At 36.7% G+C, this 27,401-nt stretch overlaps 2 protein-coding genes and 1 long non-coding RNA gene across 4 annotated transcripts; 1 reads left to right on the top strand and 2 right to left on the bottom strand.

The window, feature by feature from the left end:
• Positions 1–212: 212 nt before the first annotated feature.
• LOC131952996 (uncharacterized) lies at positions 213–3,695 on the bottom strand. The gene is made up of 3 exons (XR_009388580.1): positions 3,542–3,695; positions 973–1,099; positions 213–633 (listed from the first exon to the last, which is right to left on the bottom strand). It is a non-coding gene; the product is annotated as an uncharacterized LOC131952996 (long non-coding RNA).
• A 1,941-nt stretch (positions 3,696–5,636) lies between these two features.
• LOC131952981 (WD repeat-containing protein 38) lies at positions 5,637–12,772 on the top strand. 2 transcript variants are annotated; one of them, XM_059315950.1, is made up of 11 exons: positions 5,637–5,898; positions 7,166–7,250; positions 7,508–7,652; positions 7,750–7,939; positions 8,922–9,030; positions 9,490–9,521; positions 10,003–10,102; positions 10,310–10,375; positions 11,062–11,154; positions 11,543–11,645; positions 11,754–12,772. In XM_059315950.1, exons 1-11 carry the CDS (start codon positions 5,702–5,704, stop codon positions 11,780–11,782), a joined length of 1,149 nt encoding a protein of 382 aa, XP_059171933.1. In that variant the 5' UTR covers positions 5,637–5,701; the 3' UTR covers positions 11,783–12,772. The 2 variants fall into 2 exon arrangements, with proteins under 2 accessions (XP_059171933.1, XP_059171932.1); XM_059315949.1 differs by having other exon boundaries at positions 11,543–12,772.
• A 2,287-nt stretch (positions 12,773–15,059) lies between these two features.
• On the bottom strand, positions 15,060–27,271 carry LOC131952991 (PRKR-interacting protein 1 homolog). Its single transcript, XM_059315966.1, has 6 exons — positions 27,140–27,271; positions 17,915–17,993; positions 17,589–17,689; positions 17,369–17,454; positions 16,319–16,365; positions 15,060–15,941 (listed from the first exon to the last, which is right to left on the bottom strand). Exons 1-6 carry the CDS (start codon positions 27,263–27,265, stop codon positions 15,799–15,801), a joined length of 582 nt encoding a protein of 193 aa, XP_059171949.1. The 5' UTR covers positions 27,266–27,271; the 3' UTR covers positions 15,060–15,798.
• Between the last annotated feature and the right edge of the window lie 130 nt (positions 27,272–27,401).

Here is a 27,401-nt window from a genome sequence, read left to right on the forward strand (position 1 = left end):
TTTGAACATGTGAAAGCAGTGTCATTATTTTTTTATTATGTGTGTAACATGTACGTAGGCCTAGATCTATATATAATATATACTTAGATACTTTGTATGTATAGTAATACATACATATAATAAACATAATTACATATATATTATCATGTTATAGGGCCTACAGTACATATGCCTGACACACTTGATCAGCTTAAAACAGAGACTCATGCAGCATGAGTTGAGCAAGTTGTTTATTAATATTAGTATTAGATCTAATCTAGGCCTGTACAGTAAATTTAAAATATTTTGGTTTTACAACATTCAAATACATTTTTAATGTGGAACAAATGGTTCAGCACAAAGCCGATGACAAATCTTTATAGATCTAGATCTACTAGATATTTATAGTCAAACAATAAACCAAAAAAAAAAATTGACAACATAGATCTAGGCGGCACTAGGCCTAAACTAATCACCTAATCATTTTTTTTTAAAAGAGTTATGCCTGTTAAATCTAAATGTTAGCCTAATTTTTATTATTTCAAAACACTTGTGATTTGGTTTATGATGATCCTTCAAGTTGTTGGCTCAGTGGTTTTTATTTATTTAGCTGCGCAAGCTCCTTCATGCTTCAAAGTTAAACCCAGTCCATCGCTAAAAAAGATAAAAGATCAATTATTTTATATTTTTATATCACATAGATCTAGAATCTATTAGATCTATTTAATATTACGTTGATCTGACTTAAGTTTTAAAGTTATGTGCGGTGCGCTGCTGCCAGTTCAATTGTGCGAAATCTCGGCGAATTTAGATATTCTTATTACTTATTATAGATTCTTAGATCTATTTGATCTTTAATAATGTAGCGTAGACCTAACAAAAAAAAACAAAGTATACAAACAGTATAGTTCACGGCTGGCATTCAGATTTCCTAGCACAAACAGCGAATTAACAATGTAATAGTTTAAACGAAGAACAAATCCTTGAACTTACACACAAGACATGGACTCCATGACACACTTGTTGGCGTAAGTTAGATCATTGCTAGCGCACACGGGCATATAGATGAAGGGACACGCTACATTACATTGACTGGCTACCTGTGCCCGAACACTTGGGGCTGGGGAATAAAAGGCTACTGAGTTCAAGAGAAATAGTTACAAGAACACGCTGAGTTCTATCCGCAAGCGATTTCTAGACTTGTACTTTTTTAAACTAACAAACAACTAGGCCTAATTTAATTAAGTATAGTAGATGGTGTGGTGTTAATCAGTTTCTTCTAGGCAATACGTTTGGGCAGTGGCACTTAATGGTGTCACCCCCCCCCCCCCCCACAGGCGTAGCGACCCTTCTCGGGGACAAACTTTCATATTTTCGATTTGCACCCCCCTCCCATCAAACTTCGATTTGCACCCCCTTCAAATTTTTCTATATATATATTGCTATTTTTTGCCTTGGAGTCACCCCCCTAAATGGTGTTACCCGGTGCGGTCCGCACCCCCGCCCCCCTCGCTACGCGGCTGTGTCTGGGGAGGGTCCCCCCCCCCCCGAACAAAATGGAATTTATATAGAAAATATATACTTTATTAGGCCTAAATTAATTACTAATACTTTTGTGTAATTATTTCAATACGAGAAAAATGGCCCGTTGAGGAAGGATACAACGGGCGCTAGGCTGATAGTGCTGTCTCTTTTCTCTAAACTAAAACCACCCCACCCCCCACACACACCACCCCCCACCTCAACCCCCCACACACCACCCCCCACCTCCACCCCCCCACACACCACCCCCCCACCTCCACCCCCCCCCCCCCCCCCAAAAAAAACATGTCTACCGTCCCATTCAACGAAATATAATTATATACTTTTTCCAGTGTCCGCCCCCTCCCCGAAAATTCTACACCCGCCCCCGAAAATTTCAAGTACCCCCACCCCTCTCCGGGGAGGAAAAAGTCTAAATTAAAACCACCCCCCCCCCACTCACCCCCCCCCCACACACACACCACCACCACCCCCCCCCCCCCTAAAAACATGTCTACCGTCCCATTCAACGAAATATAATTATATACTTTTTCCAGTGTCCGCCCCCTCCCCGAAAATTCTACACCCGCCCCCGAAAATTTCAAGTACCCCCACCCCTCTCCGGGGAGGAAAAAGTCTAAATTAAAACCACCCCCACCCCCCCCCCCCCCCACACACACACCACCCCCGACCCCACCCCCCTAAAAAAACATGTCTACCGTCCCATTCAACGAAATATAATTATATACTTTTTCCAGTGTCCGCCCCCTCCCCGAAAATTCTACCCCCGCCCCCGAAAATTTCAAGTACCCCCACCCCTCTCCGGGGAGGAAAAAGTCTGAAAGAAACACTGGTGTCGCGCTTAGCCACTACCCGAAGAATTGCATTAAAGAAATTGCGAGAAAACCACTTTTTAGATTAGACACATTAATTAGGCGGTAATTTTATTATAGAGTATCGATGAAGAAATTTCTTTTGAGTTGGGGAGGGGGGGGGGGGGGCTCAGACGTTCTTACGCGGGGGGTGGGGCTTCGCCCCTACCCGAAGAATTGTTTGTAAGAAACTCTTCACGCAAACCAATTAGATTAGACAAAATTTCATTTTTATTCAATGTTTACTCTAAAATCAATGACGTCATATTATTGTGTGCACTCTCCGACTGGAGATTATTTTCTACTCTATGCTAAATGTGACCGCGTCATACTTCGTTTTTCGAATGACTGTGCATGTTTTTATTTTGCTTGTGTTTTCTCTACAGCGTTCTTGTCAGATAGATAGATAGATAGACAGACAGCGAAACTATTATATAGAATTAGATATTCAGAAAGTGCAAATCAACAGCTTTAATTTTATTTAAAGAAGTAATACAGTTTATTAAATTAGACCCCATGAATCACACGATTGTCTATAGGTCTAAAAAGTCTATCCTGAAGATGTTGGTTCGTTAAATTAAATTATAAAACATTTAAAATTTAGTTGTGTTTTTTAAAAGGGGTCGTCCATAAATGACGTCACACTCGTAGGGGGGGAGGGGTCCGTAATTTTGTGACTGTGACGTCACTTTTTTCATTATAAAAAGCAATGTTAGAAAACTAGTTTTAGTCGATATTTCGCGTTTTAGAAAACAATTTTAATAAATTGTAATAGGAATTGATCAAAATACTCTATGTTGACAGAGTTCTGACAAGATTTTGGAAAAATATCGATGTTTTAAGAAAAATTCAACAGCAATTTTGAGGGGGGGGGGGGGTTGTAGGCTGAGGTGTGAAGTCATTTTAGGGGAGGGGGTCTGGCTTTTTGTGACGGAGGGGAAAGGGGGGGGGGGTAAAAATCGTCCAAAAAAGCGTGACGTCATTTATGGATGACCCCTTAGTAAGACAAATAATTATTGTAAAGCTAAAGACATGGATAACTTCTTTAAACAAATCATGAGCTGTGGTAGGGCCATTGTTAGTAACCGTTTATAACTTTATATTAATATTATTCAAAAGTACCGGAATTATTACATAGCTTAGGTAAAACAAAAAACTATCAAACTCACCAACTCCTAAGACCACAAGTGTAAAAAAAATCTTAGTAAACATTTTACTCAACTTTCCAAGGTGTTTTCAACAATACAGAAAAGTGGTAGGTCCTATATGTTACTAGGTGCAAGCTAGCAGATAAGCTAAATTAAGTGCGGGAAAATACCAGCTGGCTTGGAAGTACCTTGTCCCACTCATGTGTGTGTGTGTGTGTGAATGACGAGGGGAGATAAAAGGGTGGTCGTGACGGATAGTTGTTGTTCCTTATTACGCTGTTGCTTCTGTCATTGGTTTTGATGACCAGAAAGATGCGTATCGGGAAAGGCGCAAAAACAAAATGCGTATAGAGAAAATGTGCAAACAGAAAAGTTATCACACAGAAAAATGCGCAAGCAGAAAAATGAGAAATGTGCGCACACAGAAAAACACACACCGAAAACTACACCAATGAGGATTTTGGCAATATGACAGTTTTTGGTCTAATGTTAATTCAAGAAATATATCTGGAAACGGTACGTAATCTTGTCCCTTACATTCTCAGCCAACCTATCTAACTTGGCCCTAACATTCTCAAACCTCAGCCAACCTATCTAACTGGAATTAGCGATGTATTTGACAGATCTTTTAAACTGGTTATAAGCTACGTATAGGCCTATTGCTATCTCAACTTTGTGCATGGAAAGCGGCTCAATTAATAGAAAGGAATAACAACGAGGGGGGGGGGGCTGAGTGTACTGATTTGTTACGTCATTTTTGGGGCTCTAACTTTTGGTGACGCACGTGTGTCGATGGAGGAGGGGGTTAAGAATCGGGCCAAACCATGTCTGTTGCCATTTATGGACGCGTCCTTCCTCCCTCCCCTTGTAATAAATGTAAATAAACCGGGAGTGATCTCCCCTAAACTTTCTCGAATATTCTTATAAAAAATAACAGGGGATGGGAACTCGGGCTATAGACATGATTTTTAATCCATTTTAAATACTTAAAGTTTTAAAAATAGAATAAAATCTCGTAGACAAATCAATTGCACACCAAGTGAACGCCAAATAAAAAAGCGCATAATAGTGCGCAATATTATTAGTACTTTTAAAATTTACATTAGTTTTTTGAGAAATCGGAAGTAGCGTAAATTACTACTTCCGGTCAACGGAAATTACTCAAAATTGAACAGAAGGTAGAGAATTAGATATTTTACTTACATGTGAAATTTCATTTATCTATCTGAAATAGTACTCAAGTTATAGGCTTTTGAAAAATTCAAAGTAGGAAAAGTACCACTTCCGGTTATCGGAAATCGCTCAAAAGTTGATACGGATCTACGATTTTGATAAAATACTTATACATGAAATATCATCAACCTAGCTGTAACGGTACTCAAGTTATCGTGTTTACACACGGACAGACAGACAGACACACAGACATACGGACAAGATTGCAAAATTATGTTTTTCCGTATCAGTGAGGTGTAAAACGTCGAGATTTGTAAAAATCTCGATTTTTTTTTTTTTGCACGATTACAAGACTTTCTCTATACATCGTATATACGAGAAAGTAAAAACTAAAATATTCGCTTAGGCGTCGAAGTAAACGTTGAAAAATTAATTAGTTACAATAAGTAAAAACTGATTTTACCAGCGGACTTCAACAAAGAGATTGCTGCTTTTGAGTGTATTAATTTAGTTGTAAGGTTAACTTTACAAAGCAATCAGTTGATTTATTGGGTAGTTGTTTTTTTAATGGATGGGGTGGGTGGGCGCACCATTGGGGACAACAAAATAATTATTATGAAGTGGTTTTTATTACACTAATCCCGATGGCAGCCTAGGGTCTAGACAGTGGCGTAGCCAGGATCGTCTCAAGGGGGGGGGGTTTCCAATTTTTACCCGGGGACAAACTTTCCCTAAAACCCCCCCTAACCCCCCCCCTGCCTACGCCACTGGGTCTAGATCTAAATCTGACCTTTCCTACTACACAATGACAGAGACAGTAGTCTACTAGTGAGTAGTAACCCATGTTTGTAGAGGAAATAGCACTCTTATGTAAATGGAACTAAAATAAACTAGCTCTTTAAAAAAGAAAATAATAAATTATATTCTGATAGTTTGTAGTTTGATTACTAGTTACCAAGGCAACCACACAATCATATTCTTAGCGGAATTCTAAAAAAAAGATTTATAATGAGTGGGGACTCAATAGATGTTTTACCTGAAAGTCATAATATTATTCGTAGATCTGATAGTCAAGGCGATGTCAGTGAATTCAGTTCATATAGCCGCAGAAGCAGCACAGTAAACAACAGCCTATTCGGCCTAGGTTTTCGAAGAAACCGAACAGGGCCTTATCTAGAAGGCAACCTTCGGTTATATGACACAATGTAGGTTAAAATTAATTAAAAGTAAAACGATATTTGATATATAGGCCTATCCTATATAGTAATTAATTATGTATTTTACTATCAGGCCCTTATAACTTTAATATAGGCATAACACTTCATAACAGATATAATATTATATAATATATAGGCCTAAATACTAGGCATATATACCAATATATATATATATATATATATATATATATATATATATATATATATATATATATATATATATATATATATATATATGCCTTAACTAACACTTACAACCTATATTGAATTGCCCTAGTCCTTTGCCATTTTAAACTCACATTTTATAATAAGGCAAGCAAAGTGATAAATTATTGTTTATGTGAAGGTAGTAAGCCTACCTATTTTTACTGATTATCAAATGTGTTATTAGTTATTATTAAATGATCTTTAACTTAGACTCATACAAGCACTTTGGAAAAAATTTGTTTTTTTACGTATTTCTGTAATTGAACATTACGATTACTGTTCAATAACATTTTTTCAGAGACAGTACATGCACAGGAAGGTGAATTAATTATCTCTATGTATTTATTTGACACAAATTTAAGTTAATCGTGCACACTCCCTAACATTTTATGTAAATTATGAGCTTAAATAAATCTTGACTTAAGTTTTCATCATAAATAGGTTAACTTTACCTAGGATTCTAAGAATGAAACAAGTCATATTTTAGTGCTGTCATTTTGTTCTTGCTGTTGTGTCATAATTTAGATACTTAAGTTGTGTAAACATGAGTATGGCTCTGGTTTGATCTAGTTGTTTGCACTGAACTCATTCTGTAATCTACACAATAGTAGTTGGTAGTTCTTGTCAGATTTTGTAAAATAAAATATTTCAATTTCAAATGTATAAGTTTATAAATTTAAATTCTCATTTTTTTTTTTAAATTAGGCTATTAAGTAATTCTTTTAAAAATGTTCTTATAATTAAAACAGCACTTTCACCATTCTGTTTTTGTTGTAAGAAATGTCCAATTTTATTTTAGTCCTATTTATTGAAATCTGCACTGAAATTTGTTTATATTAGTGCGCTTGCCTATTTTTTGTTGTGTAACTTCAAATAAAATTTATTTGCACTTTTTAAAAATCAGTTATTATTCAATCAACATAGCAATGTTGTACATTTTCTGAAATTGTATTACTATTTTATAATAAAAAAAACATGTTGAAATAAAGGAGCAAAATTAAACACAAGAGATTCTGGTGTTTGAAACTTCTCGTTTCCTTTTTTCTAGAGAGCTGCCGTCTGATGTCATGTGCTGTAGATTTAATGATGATGGACAACACTTGGCCGTTGGATTGTGTGATGGAACCATTAAGGTTATTTGTTATTCAAAAATTATTTTTCTTGTAAATATTTATTAGAATTTAAAACAGTATTGTTGATATTGCTATTGAATACTAAATTGATTTATATTTGTAGATGTAGTTCTACAAAAATTCATTACAAATTATATATAAGGTCTTAATATTTTTTAATTTTTTTTTTACACAAAATGGTTATTTTAAATAGATCAAATGTGAACATGTCGTTTAATAAATAAATTAAATGTAAACACGTGGTAGATTTGTTTCAGATCTTCAATCCAGTCACATGTCAGCTGTTGTATTCCCTGCACGACGAGGACTCAAACAAAAACAGACTGCCTGTCACTCAGATTCGTTTCAGGCCTTTTTCACCTGGAGAAAAAACAGAGTACATTCACATTATTATAGCCACATGTAAATCATTTTCTAATACTCATTATATTCTTTGAAGTTATGTTTTCCAACTGAACTTAAGCTGCAGTCTAACAAAAAACCATTTCCTCCATTACAGATGCGTCTGGTCATGTCAAGTTTTGGCACTACACTTCAGGCACATGCTTGCACTCCATCGACGAGGGACGTCAAACTTTATCTTTGACCATAAACCCAGAGGGGACCCACTTTCTGACCGCTGGGGCCAACCCACAGATCTACATGTACGACCTGGACACCAAACAGAGAGTGGCCACCATGGAGCCCAGGTTTGAGGAGAAAGTTAAACTGTTAAACTTCTCTTTAGCCTGGCATACAATACTTCTATGTTAAACCTGTTATACACCACTGGCTGCATTATAAATCTGAACATTCAAAAATTCTTTTAAACCTAACATACAACATTTATCTGTTAAACCTACCTTACAACATGTATCTGTTAAACCTACCATATAACATTTAACTGTTAAACCTAACATACAACATTTATCTGTTAAACCTACCATATAACATTTATCTGTTAAACCTAACATACAACATTTATCTGTTAACCCTACCTTACAACATTTATCTGTTAAACCTACCATATAACATTTATCTGTTAAACCTAACACACAACATTTATCTGTTAAACCTACCTTACAACATTTATCTGTTAAACCTACCTTACAACATGTATCTGTTAAACCTACCTTACAACATTTATCTGTTAAACCTACCATACAACATTTATCTGTTATACTTACCTTACAACATTTTCCTGTTAAACCTACCTTACAACATTTATCTGTTAAACCTACCTTACAACATTTTCCTGTTAAACCTACCATACAACATTTATCTGTTAAACCTACCTTACAACATTTTCCTGTTAAACCTACCATACAACATTTATCTGTTAAACCTAACATACAACATTTATCTGTTAAACCTACCTTACAACATTTATCTGTTAAACCTACCATACAACATGTATCTGTTAAACCTACCATACAACATTTTAACCTGGCACACAACTGCTGCAGTAGAGTGGATGTGTAGTGCAGGTTGGATACAGCAGGGTTTACCCACAGCTTAGTAGCTGAACCTGCTGGGTATCTCATTCAGCTGAGTGAATAAAAGATTTTTTACAAAGTATTTAAAAGTATTATTTTTAAAAAAGTGTAACATTATCCTTGAGGCAATTGTCTGTTTAGTGTCATTAACAAGCAATGTCTGAGGTTAAAGGTTAACATTTCCTTCTATTAACAGTGATGGATACGACATCATGGATGGTCACCGCTTTAGGGTGTTTGCTATGCAGTACAACCCCAATCATCCCCACATCTTCATTTCAGGTGGTTGGGATGATACAGTGCAGGTAGGGCCATTTTGTGGGTGTAGTTAGTTTGTGGTGTTGTGTTTTGTAAGTGTAGTTAGTTTGTGGTATTGTGTTTTGTGAGTGTAGTTAGTTTGTGGTGTTGTGTTTTGTGAGTGTAGTTAGTTTGTGGTGTTGTGTTTTGTGAGTGTAGTTAGTTTGTGGTGGTGTTGTGTTTCATGAGTGTAGTTAGTTTGTGGTATTGTGTTTTGTGAGTGTAGTTAGTTTGTGGTGTTGTGTTTTGTGAGTGTAGTTAGTTTGTGGTGTTGTGTTTTGTGAGTGTAGTTAGTTTGTGGTGTTGTGTTTTGTAAGTGTAGTTTGTTTGTGGTGGTGTTGTGTTTTGTGAGTGTAGCTAGTTTGTGGTGTTGTGTTTTGTGAGTGTAGTTTGTTTTTTTCTTTACAATTCTTCTCATTGAGTTCCTCCATCTTTTCAACTGACGGAAATTTTCATTTTTTTTTTAGTATTGGGATGACAGAAAAGTTCATTCAGTTAAGTAAGTTGTTAAATTTTAATTTTTTATGCTAACTGTTGTGGGAATGGAGAGTCAGTTGTAGGAATGGAGAGTCTGTTTTAGGAATGGAGAGCCAGTTGTAGGAATGGAGAGTCAGATGTAGGAATAGGAGTCAGTTGTAGGAATAGAGAGTCTGTTTTAGGAATGGAGAGTCTGTTTTAGGAATGGAGAGTCTGTTTTAGGAATGGGAGTCAGTTGTAGGAATGGGAGTCAGATTTCATAAAGTGGATTCAGTTTTAGAAGTAACTGATGTGAGGATTTGTGTAAGGAAACAAACCGTTTATATTTTATTCAAGAGACCTCAGCATTTTTAATCAAATTAAATAGAACATAAGCCAGGCTAACTTAAGAAAAGTTTTAAGATTCCCCACCCTAATCAAAACTCAACTGCATATTCCTTGTATTTTTAAAATGATAAATATTGTAAACTTAAAAGAATTGGTTAACGTCCTGATATTTCCAGAAAGTTCACTGGACCTCACTTGTGTGGAGATGCCCTTGACATTGACCCCGTACACAACCACATTCTGACTGGCTCATGGCGCAAAACACATGTACTACAGGTAAACACACACTACAGGTAATCACACACATTACAGGTAAACACACACATTACAGGTGAAAACACACATTACAGGTAAACACACACATTACAGGTAAACACACACTACAGGTTTAAACTTAAGATTGGTAAGAAATGTAATGACTGTTAGACAATAAGAACAAAATTAATTTTGTCATTTTCTCTTCTTTTTTTAATGTAAAAACAGATTTGGGACTTTGCTTCAGCAGTTAAAATTAAAGATGTGCCTCAAGATACATTACATCACAGTCAGGTAAATCTTTACAACAGTCAAGTAAATCCTTTAAATCATATAAATCCTTACACTTGTAAGGTAAATCCTTACACCATAGTGCAGCAATGATTACCCTTTGGTAAACAATGACACCAGTCAGTCAAAAATTGTGACTTTGTATCAAGCAAAACAAATCAATGTTGACACCATTACAAATGGTCACCTAAATATGCTCATATATAGAAAGCTATTTGTCTGTATTCATACCAGTTGTATAGAAGATTATTTGTCTCTATTCCCACCAGTTGTATAGAAGATTATTTGTCTCTATTCCCACCAGTTGTATAGAAGATTATTTGTCTCTATTCCCACCAGTTGTATAGAAGATTATTTGTCTCTATTCCCACCAGTTGTATAGAAGATTATTTGTCTGTATTCCCACCAGTTGTATAGAAGATTATTTGTCTGTATTCCCACCAGTTGTATAGAAGATTATTTGTCTGTATTCCCACCAGTTGTATAGAAGATTATTTGTCTGTATTCCCACCAGTTATATAGAAGATTATTTGTCTGTATTTCCACCAGTTGTATAGAAGATTATTTGTCTCTATTCCCACCAGTTGTATAGAAGATTATTTGTCTCTATTCCCACCAGTTGTATAGAAGATTATTTGTCTCTATTCCCACCAGTTGTATAGAAGATTATTTGTCTGTATTCCCACCAGTTGTATTGCGCCCAGTGGCTGGGTAAAGACAGCATCATTTGTGGTGGGACAGACCAAAACATGGCCAGGACAATTGACAGGGGCACCCTAAATGTAAGCAATTACTTGTCTTAACTGTGGTGTAAGAAGCCATGTAAGCAGCAACTGTAACAGCCATGGGCATAAAGCTTGTGTAATCAGCTACTTAACACAATCTTTATTAGTAGCCTCATTAACACAATCTTTGTAGCCTAATTAACACAATCAAATTAAGTACAGTTAGTCAGCAAGTTAATTTGATGTAATTAATTCATGGGTTAGAACTTGGGAGGAAAGATTAATAAGAAAATTGGCACAGTTTGTAAGACATAAGATAAATGTAATGTAAATAAGATAAATGTGATGTAAATAAGATAAATGTGATGTAAATAAGATAAATGTGATGTAAATAAGATAAATGTGATGTAAATAAGCCATGAGGTTGTCCATTTGTTTCTCTCAGACCACTGGCCAGCTGGTGGACCTACCACAAGGTGTTTACTGCATCGACAACGACAGACTGGGCTCGTTCCCCCGAGTGGCCATAGGTTCTAACAGATATATTTATATCTTGAGGGCAGAGAAAAAGATGTGATTTGATGATATCTTGAGGGCAGAGAAAAAGATGTGATTTGATGATATCTTGAGGGCAGAGAAAAAGATGTGATTTGATGATATCTTGAGGGCAGAGAAAAAGATGTGATTTGATGATATATTTATATCTTGAGGGCAGAGAAAAAGATGTGATTTGATGATATCTTGAGGGCAGAGAAAAAGATGTGATTTGATGATATCTTGAGGGCAGAGAAAAAGATGTGATTTGATGATATCTTGAGGGCAGAGAAAAAGATGTGATTTGATGATATCTTGAGGGCAGAGAAAAAGATGTGATTTGATGATATATTTATATCTTGAGGGCAGAGAAAAAGATGTGATTTGATGATATCTTGAGGGCAGAGAAAAAGATGTGATTTGATGATATATTTATATCTTGAGGGCAGAGAAAAAGATGTGATTTGATGATATATTTATATCTTGAGGGCAGAGAAAAAGATGTGATTTGATGATATCTTGAGGGCAGAGAAAAAGATGTGATTTGATGATATCTTGAGGGCAGAGAAAAAGATGTGATTTGATGTGCTGACGGATGGCTTCACATCATTTAATATTTTAAGTGCTTGTTTCAGATGGTGTTCATGAAATGTAATTCATTGGGTTGGACAATATCAAACCTTTGTATTTTTACTGAGTTTTTTTTAAGGTATGGTATGACAACAGGTTGAAAAACTTTGGAACAAGTTTTTAAAATGAGAATTCTATATTTCCCTAATATTGGACTCAGCATTAATCATGAAGGCATTGTTTGAATGTATGAATGTATTTGTGATAAAAGATTGTACAAGTTTTCTAAAAAAGCATTTAGTTTAGAGTCCCCATGCGTGTAGCAAGCTGCTTCACTTCCTGTTGAAACAGATGTGTACTAGTGTTCAAACAATACATCTTTTACTATTGTCTTTGTTAAAACATTGTAATTAAAGCTTTCTTTCAACCATTTTTATGTGTTAAAATAACCAATCTTCACCATGCCTAGACCACTCGATTTCTGGGATTACAGTAATGTTTTCTTGTAAATATTTTTTTGTTCAAATTTTGTATTTGGTTAAAACTGAAATTAAACATTTGCTACAAACAAAATTCTATGACCGGTTAGGGTTTGTTTTCTTTTGACCATGATGGGGGTTGTGGGGGTTGTGGGGGTTGTGGGGGTGGTGGCTTTAGTGGTGGCAACAGACTTGGTTTTAGTAAATGTAATTAGACATAGTAATGTTTTGTGTGAGTGTGGTGTTGGAGGTGAGTGAGTGGTGTTGGAGGTGTGTGTGTGAGTGTGGTGTTGGAGGTGTGTGAGTGGTGTTTCAGGTGTGTGTGTGGTGAGGTGTGTGGGTGTGGTGTTGGAGGTGTGTGAGTGTGGTGTTGGAGGTCTGTGAGTGGTGAGGTGTGTGGGTGTGGTGTTGGAGGTGTGTGAGTGTGGTGTTGGAGGTCTGTGATGGTGAGATGTGTGGGTGTGGTGTTGGAGGTGAGTGGTGAGGTGTGTGAGTGTGGTGTTGGAGGTGTGTGAGTGTGGTGTTGGAGGTGATGCAGTAGAACAGATAGGAAACTGGGCCCTCTAGTTTTATAAAAAATGTACACCAACAACAATGTGTATTAACACATGTCCACCAATATTTGTGTAAACATGACATATGCATTTTATTTCCAAAATTAGTGAATGTATTTACAGACATGTTAAAAAAGAAACCATTTTTAACACAACAAATTAAAACAAAATTAAACAGCCCTTCAGTGGGTGAGTGACTGGTAGCCCTTCAGTGAGTGACTGGTAGCCCTTCAGTGAGTGACTGGTAGCCCTTCAGTGAGTGACTGGTAGCCCTTCAGTGAGTGAGTGACTGGTAGCCCTTCAGTGAGTGACTGGTAGCCCTTCAGTGAGTGACTGGTAGCCCTTCAGTGGATGAGTGACTGGTAGCCCTTCAGTGAGTGGTAGCCCTTCAGTGGGTGAGTGACTGGTAGCCCTTCAGTGGGTGAGTGACTGGTAGCCCTTCAGTGGGTGAGTGACTGGTAGCCCTTCAGTGAGTGAGTGACTGGTAGCCCTTCAGTGGGTGAGTGACTGGTAGCCCTTCAGTGACTGGTAGCCCTTCAGTGAGTGAGTGACTGGTAGCCCTTCAGTGGGTGAGTGACTGGTAGCCCTTCAGTGACTGGTAGCCCTTCAGTGGGTGAGTGACTGGTAGCCCTTCAGTGAGTGAGTGACTGGTAGCCCTTCAGTGGGTGAGTGACTGGTAGCCCTTCAGTGAGTGACTGGTAGCCCTTCAGTGGGTGAGTGACTGGTAGCCCTTCAGTGAGTGAGTGACTGGTAGCCCTTCAGTGGGTGACTGGTAGCCCTTCAGTGGGTGACTGGTAGCCCTTCAGTGAGTGACTGGTAGCCCTTCAGTGAGTGAGTGACTGGTAGCCCTTCAGTGGGTGAGTGACTGGTAGCCCTTCAGTGAGTGACTGGTAGCCCTTCAGTGGACGAGTGACTGGTAGCCCTTCAGTGAGTGACTGGTTGCCCTTCAGTAAGTGACTGGTAGCCCTTCAGTGGATGAGTGACTGGTAGCCCTTCAGTGAGTGACTGGTAGCCCTTCAGTGGGTGAGTGACTGGTAGCCCTTCAGTGGATGAGTGACTGGTAGCCCTTCAGTAGATGTGACTGGTAGCCCTTCAGTGACTGGTAGCCCTTCAGTGGGTGAGTGACTGGTAGCCCTTCAGTGAGTGACTGGTAGCCCTTCAGTGAGTGACTGGTAGCCCTTCAGTAAGTGACTGGTAGCCCTTCAGTGGATGAGTGACTGGTAGCCCTTCAGTGAGTGACTGGTAGCCCTTCAGTGGGTGAGTGACTGGTAGCCCTTCAGTGAGTGACTGGTAGCCCTTCAGTGGATGAGTGACTGGTAGCCCTTCAGTAGATGTGACTGGTAGCCCTTCAGTGACTGGTAGCCCTTCAGTGGGTGAGTGACTGGTAGCCCTTCAGTGGATGAGTGACTGGTAGCCCTTCAGTGAGTGACTGATAGCCCTTCAGTAAGTGACTGGTAGCCCTTCAGTGGATGAGTGACTGGTAGCCCTTCAGTAGATGTGACTGGTAGCCCTTCAGTGACTGGTAGCCCTTCAGTGGATGAGTGACTGGTAGCCCTTCAGTGAGTGACTGGTAGCCCTTCAGTGAGTGACTGGTAGCCCTTCAGTGGATGAGTGACTGGTAGCCCTTCAGTTGATGAGAGTTCCTGTGTGGGCTAATCCTGGTCTTTGACTTTACTGGCTGCAGGAGTCACAAGTCACTGACTGCAGGAGTCACAAGTCACTGACTGCAGGAGTCACAAGTCACTGACTGCAGGAGTCACAAGTCACTGACTGCAGGAGTCACAAGTCACTGACTGAAGGAGTCACATGTCACTGACTGTTAGTCACAAGTCACTGACTGCAGGAGTCACAAGTCACTGACTGCAGGAGTCGCAAGTCACTGACTGTTAGTCGCAAGTCACTGACTGTTAGTCGCAAGTCACTGACTGTTGGAGTCATAAGTTAATGACTGCTGAAACAATCTGGCTGCTCATGTCAAAGTCCCTGACTCCTAGAGTCAAACCTAATGGACTGATGGATGCACAGTTTGTTAAAGTCACTGGTTCTTAGAGTCACTGACTCCTAGAGTCAAACCTAATGGACTGATGGATGCACAGTTTGTTAAAGTCACTGGTTCTTAGAGTCACTGACTCCTAGAGTCAAACCTAATGGACTGATGGATGCACAGTTTGTTAAAGTCACTGGTTCTTAGAGTCACTGACTCCTAGAGTCAAACCTAATGGACTGATGGATGCACAGTTTGTTAAAGTCACTGGTTCTTAGAGTCACTGACTCCTAGAGTCAAACCTAATGGACTGATGGATGCACAGTTTGTTAAAGTCACTGGTTCTTAGAGTCACTGACTCCTAGAGTCAAACCTAATGGACTGATGGATGCACAGTTTGTTAAAGTCACTGGTTCTTAGAGTCACTGACTCCTAGAGTCAAACCTAATGGACTGATGGATGCACAGTTTGTTAAAGTCACTGGTTCTTGGAGTCACTGACTCCTAGAGTCAAACATAATGGACTGATGGATGCACAGTTTGTTAAAGTCACTGGTTCTTGGAGTCACTGACTCCTAGAGTCAACAACCTGGCTGGTCTGATGCAGGTGCGCTACCATCATCTGATGTTGGGTCAGCATGACTTTCATCATCATCTTTATTACTGTCTTCATTGTCATCATCACTGGTATCACTCCCATCATCACCATCAGGCTTTTTGTTATCTGTTTAAAAAACATGGCTGGATGAACCATTTCACAACAACCACAGGGAGGTAAATGCAACCACAGGGAGGTAACTGCAACCACAGGGAGGTAACTACAGTAAAGGGGGGGAAGGGTAACTGCAACCACAGGGAGGTAACTGCAACCACAAGGAGGTAACTACAGTAAAGGGGGGGGAAGGGTAACTGCAACCACAGGGAGGTAACTGCAACCACAAGGAGGTAACTACAGTAAAGAGGGGTAACTGCAATCATAGTGAGTAACTGCTAGTATACATAGCTCATACTAACAATACCATGTGATATGTGATGTCTTCAACAGTCACACTATAAATATCATGTGATATTTGATATGTTCTACTGCCATGCTATAAATACCTGTCTTCTTCATTTTCTTTGCTTTATTCTTCTGCTTTTTCTTTAACCTGAAGACAAAGTACCAGAGCCATTAGTCAAACTTTCTCCCACAAACTTTCTCCCACAAACTTTCTCCCACAAACTTTCTCCCACAAACTTTCTCCCACAAACTTTCTCCCACAAACTTTCTCCCACAAACTTTCAGCCTAATTTTGTGACAGCAAGAACCATTTCTCTAACAAACACAGGTTTTAAAAACATTTTTTCTGGCCCTATATTTATTATACAACACTGATATTTATTCCAATGATAACAAATTAAAATTGTTCTAACAAAACATATTTCTTCCAGTTTTAGAATTGTATCTTTCATTCCTCATGATCTATGTTGAACCTAGTCAAACATTACGTAAGCTTTCATCAAAAATGGAATTTTTTCTTATACTTTTCTTTAGTTTTATTTTTTTAAACCTGCAAACTTAATAAATGAAACAAGATCTGAAATTAAGAACAATTTATAATTCAATATCTAGATAGAACCTACTGATTGAAAAAGCTGCATTTATTTTTTCAATTTTCTCATTTTAGACTAACATGCTTTTAACTTTTAAAAATGTATTATCTTAATCACAAGATTACATCTTTTTAGGTAACATTTTTGCCAATATTTTATGATTACTCAACTGAAACAACAAATATACAAAAATTGCCCACCCCTAATTTTTAATTTGAAGGGTCATATGACCAAAGACAATCAAAACTATCTATCATTTTAAAAAGTTTAGCTGATGAAGTTTTAAAATAAATCAAACCATGTAATATAATTGTAGATTCTAACTTACAAAGTTTAGCTGATGAAGTTTTAAAATAAGTCAAACCATGTAATATAATTGTAGATTCTAACTTACAAAGAAATATCTGAGCTCAAAGTTGAATGATCAACAGCTGAATTATCAATAGTTTGATGATTACAAGTTGAATGATAAATAATTGATCATTCAACAGTTGAATTACCTACAGCTGAATGACCAAAAGTTAAATGACCAACAATTGAATGACCAACAATACTCACCTCTTGGCTCTCTTCTTGGCTGTCCTCTCCTCAGCCTCCAGCTTGTGCTGCTCCAAACGTTTCTTGTAGGCCTCGTCCAGTTCTTCCTGCCAACACACAATACAGGATTGGATCAAAGTCATCTGCTCGTAGTTAACACACAATACAAGATTTGATCAAATTCATCTGCTTGTAGATGAGGAACAAAAAATCAAATATTCAAGATTAAATGATGTTTAACCTTCTCAGCCATTTCTTTAATGAACTTTTGTCTGGCATATTCTCTCCGCCGCACACCTCTGTACACATGGAAATCCCCGCTGCCTGCCCCTGCACTAGATCCTGTCAAAAACATTTCCCTGACATTACTAGTTTCATTTTATGATTTTCTTCTCTATAACTTTAGTTTCATTAAATATAATAAGAGCTACAAAAAATGTCTTCTTCTTACAATGGTTCTATACTAGCTTACAACACTATGATTGTAAAGACTTTATGGTACTTATATTTGATTATTATTTCATGAATACCCTTGCATGCTCTTAGAAATCAATGATTTATCTTTACCCCAAATGTTTCTGATAAATTCCAGAGGAGCTTTGGGTGCCTTATCTTTTGACCTCTCAGGAATGATGACTTCCTTGGTCTGGAAAAATAAGACAAAGTATTATTTTTAAAAATAGGTTACACAATGAGGGGGAGAGGAGCAATTAAAAATGTACAAGGCATTATGATTATAGTGTAATTTTAATGTTTTTCATAAGGGGGATGTGACAAGTTAATAAATAGTTATTACTATTATTCTATAGGCCTAGGCCTATACGACGTCGGGTAATCTCACGATATCGGGTCGGTTATTATTCCGAAGTGGTACCAAAGTAAAAAAACAGTAAAACCATGGCGTAGTCTGTCACGCTGTTCCAGAAACCTCCGGAAATATTGTAAACAATATTTTATTTGCTGCCATATTATTTTTATATATAATTATTTTAAGTGCATATTCTAATTATTGCTGCTACTAAACATTGTTCTAGTTCTTCTTACAACTTTAAAGTTTAGTAAATCTAATCGTCTTATTATACTTGGCCTAGATCTAGATCTAGAATCTAGTTGTCACAAATTGTCTGCAAGTTTTTTTTCTGTGTTTCTTAAAAAAAACATTAATTATTACACTCAACTTTATTATTAATAAATTAATATTTAGGCTAGATCTACTAATTGTTGCTTATTTTTTGTCAATTAAACTTTAAATTAAGTTAGGTAAAATCATGATATATCGTCGGAAATTATTGCGTAATGTTCGTTGAGTTTCGGTAACATTCATTACTGTAAACCATAGTTTATTTGACCGGTAAAAGAAAAATAAAGTCAAGTGCATTAGGATGATTATAGATACCGGTGTCCGAAAATGGAATCTTCTTTAAAAAAGGGGTGTTAGGTTGTTAGTAGTAGTATTGCAATCTTGACTAGTTTATGGTTAGAAATTAGGGTTAGGCGTATGGGTGGACCAGGGTTGAGGTTAGGGTTAGGGACAGGGTTAGCATTGACATTAGCCAGCCATGTGTGTATTTAGTTAACTACCAGTAACCTAACACCCCTTTTTTAAAGAAGATTCCATTATCGGACACTGGTGTAAACATTCTCCTGTGCATTAAATTAATATTTTAACTTAATTTAATGTTAAACTGACAAAAAATTAGCAACAATTAGTAAATCTAAAGGTATACCATTCGAATCGTCCTTAGAGGATTTCATAGTGTCAGCCGCCAACCAATCAAACGCGCGCTTTGTCCGCGTTTTGGTTGGCGGCTGACATCACGCGACGCGTTTTTGGAGCTAAAAAGGGCAGAAAAAGCCATTTTTTTCTACGTGTAGTTCGGATTTATTTACATTTTTTAAAATGGGCCCGAAAATGACACTTTTTTAAATTGGACTTTGCCATTTTTTTCAAACAATTTGTTCGAAAAAAGGCCGTTTTGGGTGATTTTCGGATGTAAACAACGGCCTAGGTCAGCACGTGTCAAACCACGTGAAGGCACACAATCGACGATTTCGGTCACGCATGAGTGGTTTTCATACGTTCTCGTGAACTAAATACCAGTTTCTTGACAACAAAATGGAAAACGACTATTTCGTGAAAATAACGACCCTAGAGGAATGGCTTTTGAAGATTATTAAATAAAAATCGGTGTATTGGCCACATGTATTGATTCTAAAGTTGTCTATAATTGACTAGTAGGGCATGCTGAAACAACGGCCTGAGGGCGCCGTGTAGTGTGTAGTTTCGCTAAATGTAAATTAATCAGCCCGTCCGCAGATCAATCGCAAAGTGTTAAAATGGTTGAATGTGAAAAGCATACTACTTACAAATTACTTTTGAATATTCACATCACACAAAATAATCCCAAAGAAAGCACAAAATAAAATCCTTTAGAAAAGCATCGCCATGAAATTTGAAAACCACAGTTTGTCAACCTTAACCAGCCATCTTTGGCTCGATCTTGAGGTCATTCTTTAGCCTACACATGTGTCTTGTCAACCAATTTAGTTTCTGAAGGTACACGACATTTAGATCAATATAATATAACAAACTAACTGAATTCCAACATTATATCCATTTAATCCCAATATTGAAACAGAATTTGAAGCACAATGATCTAACAAATAAATCCAACTCTATGCGAGTGTCGCAGCTTTAGTCCTGGATACCACCATAGTGTGTAGTCGTGTTGTGAGTAAATTTGCACGAGATACAACACCGACCTAGACCTTCCTGATGTGTATGACCCCAAAGTTAAGTGCTGCGAGTAGGGGAGGGCAATTTAACACCAGAACAGTTTTTTTTTTCAATAGTTAGGTCATCAGTAGTTCACACATCCCAACGGGGTTGAAAGTGTAACTTTAAATTGAACTAGGCGAGAGGGGGAGGTTGAGGTCATTTAAACAACGGAGCTATATTTCTAGTAGAAGAATACGGGGAAATCATAGCTTGAAGTTTGAAGCCGGCATTTCATTTTTTTTTCATTGTTAATGTTATTGAGTACAGCCCTTTAATGCACAACTAGGTTACTCATTATGAAATTTTAAAATGTAGTTGTGCTACCATGCAAAAGTAGCCTAATAGGTCTTGTTTATTTAAATGCAGATCCCGTTAGCCTAAAAATATTTGGATACAAATTTTATTTATACCGCAATGATTAATGTTATAATACAATGCATATATTCTGGCAGTCCTTCAAGTTTTTGGACAATCCATAACTTGTATTTCAAAGATTTATAATGAGCGGGATGCACTCGATGTTTTAAGTGCTGCATTCGGTAGCTGTTACTTTGTGCATGACAGCATCCCAATAGTTCACTGTTAATAATGTAGACTGAGCTTGACGAGATTCCCATCACCAAGCAATCGTATGATAGACCCAGCAAGCATCACTCGTTAAATTCGACCTCATAGCTATACCAGTCCTTGATTTTCATTACAGCCTTTAAACACCTAGTTCTTGGTTTTAAAAAAAAAAGTGTCTCCCCCCCCCCGCTTGCGCCGACAACGTCATCATAGGCCAATACCACTGTGCAATTTTTTAACGAGTATAACACACCCCCCTCTCCCCCTCACAGCAAGCGCCAACAACGTCACCGAAGGCCCAAGGCCAATAACACGAACCACGGTGGATTTTTTTTTAAATGAGTATATACCCTACCCACCCGCCGCCTTACAACATACCGCATGTCTCTACGAACGGGGTTAAAAGTTTAACTTTGAGTTCAAGAAGGGGAGAGGGTGGTATTGAAACAACGAAGCTGTTTCTTTATAGTACAAATACATAGTTAAAAAATTATACTTACCGTAACTTACCTACTGCTATAGCATCATACATAATTTTATAAATAAGCAAATTAATTAATTAATTAATTAACTAATTAAATATATCTAATGATAATGAAGGGAGATAGTTTATTTTGGCTAAGGCACGACACACAACACTGTGCGTGCCTGGTATGTGGCCTGACCGACCTAAAAGGAGATTGTTTATATTATTGTTTTGAGTTTATATTTAACTCAATGCAACAAGCCCGCCGGTTGGTTGAGGCCACGACGGGGGGACGTTCTGACCGGGATTCAAAGGGTCGACTCGAAATATCATCCAATCTAAATATTATTAATAAAGTCGAGTGTAGTAATTAATGTTTTTTTTAAGAAACAGAAAAAAACCCGCAGAAGATTTGCGACAACCAGCTCTAGTTCTGTTAGTAAATAAGACGATTAAATTAACTAAAGTTAAGTAGTTAAAAGTAGTAAGAATAACTAGAATAATGTTTAGTAGCAGCAATAATTAGCACATACACTTAAAATAATTAGAAATACAAAATAATTAGCAAAACAGTATTTAAAATGCAACTAAAATCAATCCTTGCACATTTTTAAACATTATGTATTAAAAATAAATGATGGTTACAGTATTTCCGGTGGTTTCCGGAACGGCTCGACAGACTACGCCATGGTTTTACTGTTTTTTACTGCTGTACAGTTCCGGAAAATAATAACCGACGCTATATCGTGATTTTACCTTAAGTTAAAACATTAATTTAATGCATTTGACTTTATTTTATATTTCAACTGTCAAATAAACTATGGTATAATTTCCGACGCTATACTGTGAGATAATCCGACGCGGCGTCATACCTCAAAACTTTGAAAATTTAAAACTCGTTTTCCAGAAGAAGAAAACAAAAGAATGACCTAGTAGATCTAGATTTTCTAGATGTGTTTAAAAATGGGTAATCCCTTAGTTTAGCGTCGGAAATTATCGGGTAATGTTTGTTGAGTCTCGGTAACTAGAGTTACGGTAAACCATGGTTTATTTGACCATTGAAATATAAATAAATTGAAAGTCGATTGTAGTAAATTAATGTTTTAATTTTTTAAGTTTAATCGACAAAAGGAAACAAGAATAAATATAATAGTAGATATAAATTAGTAGATCTAAAAAAAAAAACATATATTAATATAAATATAAATAATGAAGTCAAATGTAGGCTGATAATTTAATGTTTTTTGCTTGCAGCGGATTTGGTACCATTAATTAATTAGATCTAGAATCTAGATTAGGGACTTGGATGAAATTTCATTTTAAAAAAAATAAAAAATGTAGTAGCACCAGTTTATAGAGCTCATTTAGACAAGAACAAAGATACTTTTATTTTGATTTTAGCTCAAACGGTTACGAAGTTATGAATTTTTAATGTATTTAATTTTCGGGTTTTTTTACTATGGGGTTTTCTCAATTTTTTGCTTCCCTACTTTTTTGGATGCGAACTAAAATCTCTGTAACTTTTTAAATAGCAGGTATTTTTTAATGAAAATTCACCAAGATCAAGCTTATGATATCAGTAAAAGAGTAAGATAAAAATAATTGAATTGGATGAGAATGATCATAAAAAATAATGTTAACAAAGAGGGTCACCCCCCTAAAATTTTTGAATAAGCGTCTTTGATAGGCTACACACAATCTGTTGCCAAATTTTTATTATATGGAATATCTTACTGAAAATTGGCCTGAATAGTGCCAACACTGTATACATTAACAGAAAGTCAAAATATTTTACTTAGCTTATGTGGTTTTATTACAATGTTGGACAAAATAAAAGTCATTTTTATTCTGCGCAACTACTTTTTTTGCAAGAAAGAAGTACAATGTTGAGCTGATTTTAGATTACTTTGCTTATATGCAAGAAATATTGTAAACATGAAGGTTATTATATACTTTGATATTTCCTTTGTTCAAATTTGATTTTAAAAATATTTTATATATATGGCGTCATTAACAACACAAGTACACTTCCGGTTTTAACCTGTCTTTCCCGGTAGTCGTAAAATGTCTTAATAAGCCTATACTTTCTAAACTATTTATAAAAAAATACCTTGCTATCGATTAACATTATGAAAATTTACACACATAAAGAAAAATGGTGATTATGGTCGGAGGGCTTTTTATTGGCCTTCCTTGTTAGTAAGTTTTTATGGTACAAAGAGTTTTACGTAGCCAAAGTTTGGCTCCAAAAATCCGTTTTCACCTTCAACAAAATCTCAAAACAAAAATACCGTAACATATGAAATCCATTTGTTTTTCAGAATCAGTCATCAAATTATTAGTAGCATCGGCGATTTATAATAAAAAAAATTTTTTCGATCATCACCCGCGACCGCACTGCTAAATCGACGAAACTCGGTATGGGCAGAAAACTCTCGTTTTTAGTGCCTCAAAATCTACGTCATCCAAGTCCCTAATCTTAGCTAGGCCAATGCAAAAATTTAATTTCAGTAAAACAATATAATAGTTACATATTTGGATAGGGGCTGTCAATCTGATTACAGATCAGTTTGAATTTTCAAAATCTGACCATAAACAAAAAAGTTATGAATTTTTTAGTCATTAAAAAACAGCAGTTTTTTCAGACAACCGGGGTAGACCCTGAAAGAGGAAAAATACTGGGAGGGTATGGACCAAATTTTTAAGCGTTTTTCACTAAAAGTGGTATAAAAGCCAGAATACTTTATCAATTGAGGTAATTTTAAGACATTTTATAGATTTTTGTATGCTGAATCCAATAATGCTATTTTAAAAAGTGTCCTTCGATTACTCAACCTACTAATCTCATAGATTATGTAATACCCCCCTTTCAATTTTTTTTAAACATCTAATAATCAATGTGATAAGAAGTCATTCTTTAAATGTAACGCTGTTTTAATCTAAAATATGACATTTGTATATGCTGAAGCTAATGGTAGATTTAAAATGGTCCAACATTGTTACATAACTATCAAATGATTAGGTTATGTAATCCCACCCTTTGCTCAAAATATACCATGAATTTGTTTTAAAATCACTTTTGCTCATTGTCAGTTAACTTCAAGTTAATAGCCTACTAGAAGAAAATATAACTAATCAAGTTTTTCAATACAAAGAGAAGAATGCTATAGTAAATTTGTGATTATGTAACTTCTTAAAAGATGTTATGTAATCTATGTGCAATACTATAGGCCTACTCTGTTCCAAAAATAAAGGCCTATCTCATTATAATTATATTTCTTGTTATTTTACATATCTTAATCCTTTTTGCTATAGAATTAGTCTAGTTACAAATGTGTCTGATCAGAATCAGAGTGTGCTTTATGGTAATTAGTAATATTATTACCCATATTAAAGTTAATCATTTTTACAATGTCCATAAAATAAACTTTGGAGGAAAATATTTTTTTTAAAAACTTGCACAAGGTATAGATCTAGTGTAAGTTATAGATACATAACATAAATTTATATTTATGCCCAATGTTTATGCTAGTAGTAAGTAGGTTTATGTATTTTGTAAGCCTACCAGTAGGCCTTTTACAATCAAAAACTTTCTTAAGAAAAAAAGCACGTGTTTGAGTGCTTGACTGTGTAGATCTAGTAGATTCTAGAAATTGTGTAAGATTACCGTGTTTGGCTATACACAGACACGTGTACCACCACCAGCTTTTGCCTAGATTTAGTTCAATCTGACATGTGGGTAACCAGGTCTTCTGACCAACGAATTTTATTGCCCTATTACGTAAACACGACCGCTGGATAGGCTAGTTGGCCAACCCGATGAACGTGTCAGATGAATATTATGTAATCTCAGAGACAAAAGTCTGGCAAGATTTCTTGATCTATGCCCGAGGGTTAGTAACATCAACTCCACAAAGTGAAGGGGGGAGGGAGGTGGGGTATGAAACCACCGTGTACCGTACGGGTGTTATACAACATCAAAAGCGATGCTCGCCGGCTTGTCGCGTCACGGACTAGTGGGGGCGGGGTGAGGCTATGGGTGATACATACGGTGTGGGATGGTCAGTGGCTACCCCCATCCACTCCACCCCATTTTGGTCGATTTGGCAAGCTAGTAACTCCCACGTTGTTAGTGGTATTAAAATTTGTAGAAAAGAGCCCCGGATATAATTTAATTTATTTTTAAAGCCATTTTTACGAAAATGTAATGTACACAATAATGAAACGTTACTTGAATCACATCACAGCATTGTTTGATCGGGCAGAAGCTATTCGGATTAATTTCTAAAGAAGATTAATTTTGACGATTAGTCTTCAGCCGTAAATACTAACAAAACTTTTGTCTGACGTTTCAATGGGTTAAGACAAAGTTATGCAACATGTCTGTGTGCTTATAAATATAAAGTAGCAATAGCCGTCGAGTCAAACACGGGAACACATGTATCTATCTTTAGACATTGTTTATAGTATCATCCAATCGGATCAAGCGCCTAGCGTCACGTGACCACACACTCGGCTGTGCCACACGATGTGTAGATCACCAATCAGTCGGACGGCGGCAGACGCGTTAATTTTTATTTTCGTTCGGTTTTAAAATGTATGGACGGCTTTATTACGAGGTGCTATAATACATGTCATACATTAAAATAAACGGCGGGATTTCGGGAACACAGCTCAGGGTTCAACTGTAAAATATGTCCAATAATAGACCGGGAAACTTGGTTCAGCTTTGCGGTCCGATATCTCCAAAAGTATTTAACTTATTTTGACCACGAACCCTGAGCGTTATACGTCTACATTTAATGTATTCGTCTGCCAAATTTAACTGTTGTAGTACGTAAACTCGATACGTGTATACAAATTTTGTAACGCGTCATCAAGTTAAAGACGGCGATTTGAAGCACAGCAGGGCGGTTCAGTCAGACAGCGGTCGGCACGTCGTGTTTATATTTTCGGTCCACTTCAAAGTCTATAGACGTCCTTATTATGGGGCCTTATAGGACATATCATACATATTAATAAACGTCGAGATTTCAGGAATACAGCTCAGGGTTCAAATAAAAAATCGGTCCATAAATAGCTCAAATAACATAGTTTAACTTTGCGGTCTGATATCTCCGAAAGTATTTAACATATTTTAACCAAGAACCCTGAGCGTTATACGTGTACATTTAATCTATTCTTCTACCAAGTTTCACAATTGTAGTACGAAAACTCACAGAGTCTATAGACTCAAAGTAACACCCCTCTTTTAAAAAGGTGAAAAAGCCTCCCCCCTAATCGGCACGTCGCCGCGGGGGGTAAAAAATGCGATTTAATCGGCGATTTCTTCAACGTCTGAAATAACAGAGAAATCAAACTTATACAGTTAAAAAGGTAATTCAATTACGAACAGAATGATGTATAACATGTTAATATAAACACAATAAAAGCATGCAAAAAACAAAGTTAAACATGCAGGGGGTAGGGAAAAGCCGATTTGTCCGATTTTCTCGGCAGCGGCATTGGCCTAGCTACTAATCTAGATCTAGCTAGATGTCTAGCTGCTAGGCCAAGTAAAAAAAATCTAGATTACGAAAATTGTAAAAATGATTACTAAATGTAAAAATGATTACGAAAATAAATCTATCTAAATTTTAAACATTCTGTATAAAAATAAAAGATGACACCAAATAAAGTATGGTTTACAGTACTTCCGGTGAATTCCGGAAGTGTGTGACAGACTTTGGCATTGTTTTACTGTTTTTTACTGCTATACGATTCCGGAATAATAACCGACGCTAAACTAAGGGATTACCTAAAAATGGACATGCATACAACAGATATTGGTAGATCTAGATCTAGACATCTTGTTTCGTTTTGTAGTTTAGAACATCCAAACAATTATTTTGAGAGCAAAAAACAGCAGCTTTGAGCAGTGGTTGACCTAAATCTAAATCTACTAATCTAATTTAGAAATAGAGAATCTTGAACAACTTACGGGATTTTTCATAAGTTTTTCAAGTTTTAACCTTTGCAAGTCGACAGGGGTTTTGATAACTTTAACATTGTCTTTTTCTTTTGTTTCTTTCACTTTTACACTCTTGCTATCGTCGGGTGCTGCCATTTTGGACGAGGGGCAACTCTTGATAACTTTGAAAAATAACATCGCATTTTAAAAGCATTTAATTTTAATTATTATAGGATTTAGATCTGTTTTGTTAAATCTAGTTATGTGATACCATGCAATTTGCGAATTTTAG

Source organism: Physella acuta, unplaced genomic scaffold (assembly GCF_028476545.2).
Source record: "Physella acuta isolate Inbredline_101_S28 unplaced genomic scaffold, ASM2847654v3 ptg000897l, whole genome shotgun sequence".
Classification (NCBI taxonomy): domain Eukaryota; kingdom Metazoa; phylum Mollusca; class Gastropoda; family Physidae; genus Physella; species Physella acuta.

Excerpts from the sequence above, each read along its gene's own strand:
- LOC131952981 (XM_059315949.1), top strand. The coding sequence starts at position 5,702 with ATGAGTGGGGACTCAATAGATGTTTTACCTGAAAGTCATAATATTATT. Across the intron at positions 9,031-9,489 it reads GTTGGGATGATACAGTGCAG|TATTGGGATGACAGAAAAGT; the intron begins GTAGGGCCATTT and ends TTTTTTTTTTAG. Across the intron at positions 10,103-10,309 it reads GCAAAACACATGTACTACAG|ATTTGGGACTTTGCTTCAGC; the intron begins GTAAACACACAC and ends ATGTAAAAACAG.
- LOC131952991 (XM_059315966.1), bottom strand. The coding sequence starts at position 27,265 with ATGGCAGCACCCGACGATAGCAAGAGTGTAAAAGTGAAAGAAACAAAA. Across the intron at positions 17,994-27,139 it reads AAAAACTTATGAAAAATCCC|ACCAAGGAAGTCATCATTCC; the intron begins GTAAGTTGTTCA and ends TTATTTTTCCAG. Across the intron at positions 17,455-17,588 it reads TTAAAGAAATGGCTGAGAAG|GAAGAACTGGACGAGGCCTA; the intron begins GTTAAACATCAT and ends GTGTGTTGGCAG.